Source organism: Corvus brachyrhynchos, unplaced genomic scaffold, assembly GCF_000691975.1.
Source record: "Corvus brachyrhynchos isolate BGI_N302 unplaced genomic scaffold, ASM69197v1 scaffold80, whole genome shotgun sequence".
Taxonomy (NCBI): Eukaryota; Metazoa; Chordata; class Aves; order Passeriformes; family Corvidae; genus Corvus; species Corvus brachyrhynchos.
Window position 1 is genome coordinate 11,492,246 of NW_008236769.1, and position 3,313 is coordinate 11,495,558.

General features: G+C 35.5%; 1 protein-coding gene across 4 annotated transcripts in view; it reads left to right on the plus strand.

Annotated features, from left to right (window-relative positions):
* Positions 1-1,784: 1,784 nt before the first annotated feature.
* Positions 1,785-3,313, plus strand: part of ZFYVE28 (zinc finger FYVE-type containing 28) — an 83,923-nt gene continuing 82,394 nt past the window's right edge. For all 4 annotated transcript variants that reach the window (XM_017727736.1, XM_017727737.1, XM_008645088.2 and 1 more), the window contains exon 1: positions 1,785-1,956. In XM_017727736.1, the coding sequence (XP_017583225.1) occupies positions 1,801-1,956 (156 nt within the window). In that variant the 5' untranslated portion in view covers positions 1,785-1,800. The remainder of the gene's footprint in view (positions 1,957-3,313) is intronic.

Sequence of the window (3,313 nt, forward strand, 5' to 3'; positions counted from 1 at the left end):
AAAATGAGCAGTGTTGCTGAAGTCCAGCAAATCAAAACAAGGATTAGATGCATTAATTTGTTGTTAAATGGGATGATTTCCTTAAACAAACTGCCAAGATAAGTGGTAGGTTTTCCATGAGGTGTTTTCAAATTAAGTCTTTCTATTAATTTGAGTATCTAGGGATGGGAATTGCTAACTCTTCCTCTGCCAAGGAATAGTAAGGAATTTGGATTAAATTATTTGAACCATATTTTGCATAAACTGAAAATAAAAATTGGCATTGAACATGGCACCCTCCCTAATTTTCTGTTACCAAGTGGAGTAAATTGAATTTGTAGACTTGTGGTTATTTGCTTTAAGTGGCCCCCTGTGAAGTGATTTAGAGTTTCATGCAGTTTCAGCTTGCCAGGGCCCACATATGATTGACAAAATTAATCAAAGATCACACTACTAATCCAGACCAAACATAACACAGTTGAGAGAACTCAATTAAAACTTTTGTTCCTCCAGTTGAAAAAATCAGCCATGTGGGAGCTAAGTATCTCAGGCATACTTGTGTTGCTTGAGACCAGTCTTAATAAATTGCCTTATTTTGCTTCTGCAGTGCAATTTAGATGCTTGAAAATCAGCAGTCATGCTTTGCCACAATTCCATACACAGGCTCCTGCATCTTTGTTTATTAGCTTTGTCCAGAAGGTTTTAATGGTTGTGGATAGATGCTGAAGGAAAACATAAAACCCAGAAATAATAAAAATAATCGGGTAGGGAATGCTTAAAGAAATGCTTTACTAATCTTGACTATAAATACAGAAATTTAGAACTAAACAACATAAAATTTAGTAGTTCAATTACATGCTCTCCCTCTTATTATCATTCATTTTGAATTTTGTTTGTTTCCCTGACCATATATCACAAGCTTTATCCTTCTCCCTGGGCACCTTTATATCAGGGCTATAGTGAAGACATTATTCAAGAGTGTAGATTTTTGTCAGCTTACACTTAAGATATCGAAACCAGAATTCCTAGCTGTTAATGTTAAAAAAAATCCTTTTATGATGTAAACTTTTAATATTTATTATTAATATTTCTCAGTGTTTTTGAGGAAGCATTCTTTTGGTCTTTTTATTACAATTGCTGCTTTGTTTTAATGTGGCCAAAAATCCATTGTGATGATTCTGTACTTTGCCATTTGAAAGACTTGTGACATAGTTTTCTCTCTGTAATACCTTGTTTAGTCATATTATTATTTGTTTTGTAAAGTGTTTGCATCTATTTGGCCCTGGTAGATTCAGTACCTTTGCCTTCTGTGGCTTCATTCTTGTGATGCTCAAAAGGAGGATTCTGACCAGATCATGCTGCAAATGTTACTGTGGTGCTTGATAGATTATTCCATTGCTAGATAGGTTTGGGGGTATGGTTTGTTTGTTTTAACTTGGAAAGCAACTTTGTCTTGTTTTGCCTGGAGCTGAAGTCTACTTTTGTTTAATAAACAAAACTTGTGATTCAGTTGTTTGCACCTGCAGATAATTATGTCACAAGTAGTGAGAATGCCAGGGTGGTTTTGGAGATAATGGTAGCTGAGTAATGTCTCAGATTTATTATGTGAGAGGTTTTTTGAGAGTTTGGGTTTTTTTTTTCTTCAAAGTAGAACAAATTTCTACGTGTATGTAAGTATCTCAAGATCATTCTTTTCCATGCTGCCACACTGCTTATCTGGCTTATATGTTAAAAAAAATCACAGTAAATACAACTCCTTGAAGTCAGTTTAAATTTTGGGTTTTGGTTTGGCTTTTTTGTAAAAATAATGTAATATTGTCCATGTCTCCAATACAGAGAACAGACCCACAGCTCCTTGCTCAGTTCTACTATGCTGATGAGGAACTAAATCAAGTAGCAGCTGAACTGGACAGTTTGGATGGAAGAAAAGACCCACAGAGATGTACACTGCTGGTCAACCAGTTTCGCTCCTGTCAGGTAATCAAAGTGGCAACTTCCTGATTTCAGTGGGATTTTAATGTATGTTTAATGTATTACATCAATATTTTTTGTATTAATTAGATTTTATTCTCAGAGCTTTTTAAAATGAACCATCTTTAGATACATGCCTTTCCTTACTTTAAAGGGTATATTCTTGAAAATACTATCCATAAATGAAATTTCCTACATCTCATATAAGAGTGTGGGTGCTTTCCCTGAATGAGAATAGAGATCATAAACTTTGTTTCCTTTATAAAAAATAAGCATACAGAGCTTACTAAGACATGAAAAATATTTCAAAATTTCCAGCAGCAAAAAATAGCCATGTCATTTGTAGCTGCTCAGCTTTCACACCTCATGAATCTGATAGTTTTTCATTAGTAAATGAGCTACATTCAGAGGGTTATATGGTGTTTAGCTAATTCAAATTTTTAGAGGTAGAAACTACTTTTGTTGTACACTTCTGATTTGCATGCATGCTCTGATATTTTCTCTCCCAGTCCCACCCAAGAAAAACACTTTAAACTGAAGTAGGCTCAAGTCTAAAATATGTGATGTTCAGCTGATAGGAGGATTTCTGTATGAAAAGTAAATGCTTGCTGTCACCTCAGGAAAATTTAAGTGGAAAGACCATAGTAATAAATACACATTTACATCTCCACTGATGCCTTGAGAGGCCTCCTAGAAACAGACTAGACAGCAGTAAAGAATTAAAAGAGGTATTTATTTGAAAGACCTTCAAAGGTACGCCCAGGGGAGTCTGAAGCTATTCTCAAAATGTACCCCGAGATGGACCCCAGGTCACGAGTTCTTCACTCTTTTATAGGTTTGGTTCATTTGCATAGCAGGGTTAATTCTCCAATTAAAGCTTCAGATTTCCCCTCAGCTTGCCCCCCCTTTGTGGTTCTTTGGTTTATACTTTTGGCCTAGGACAGTCTTGGTGTCCTTGGAGAACAGGCCCGGAGAGGCTTTGTTATGCCTACCTAGCATGAGAGAGCAGAAATTAACAGGCTACAAGAAACTTCAGAGTCATGCACCAAGCAGTACAGAATTTGAAAAATATAAAGGTTAAAACCTAAGGCATCACCCCCAAGTCAAATATGGTGCAGTTAAATGTAAAGAATGCATTTTGATTTACACTTGCTAAAATTTTCTCCTGTTACTCCTAATAAAATGTACTGAACTTCATTATGGGAAAAAATTTCATCACTAATCATATTAAGATGAATTTCAAGAAAAGTGCCCTGATTGTTGTAGGAAATGTTCACGTTAAGTTAGCAGAGTCTGTTGAAAAGAAAAACAGTCAGATGCTCTGTGTTTGCTCACAAGAAAACTAAATTTTAGAAGTGCAGCT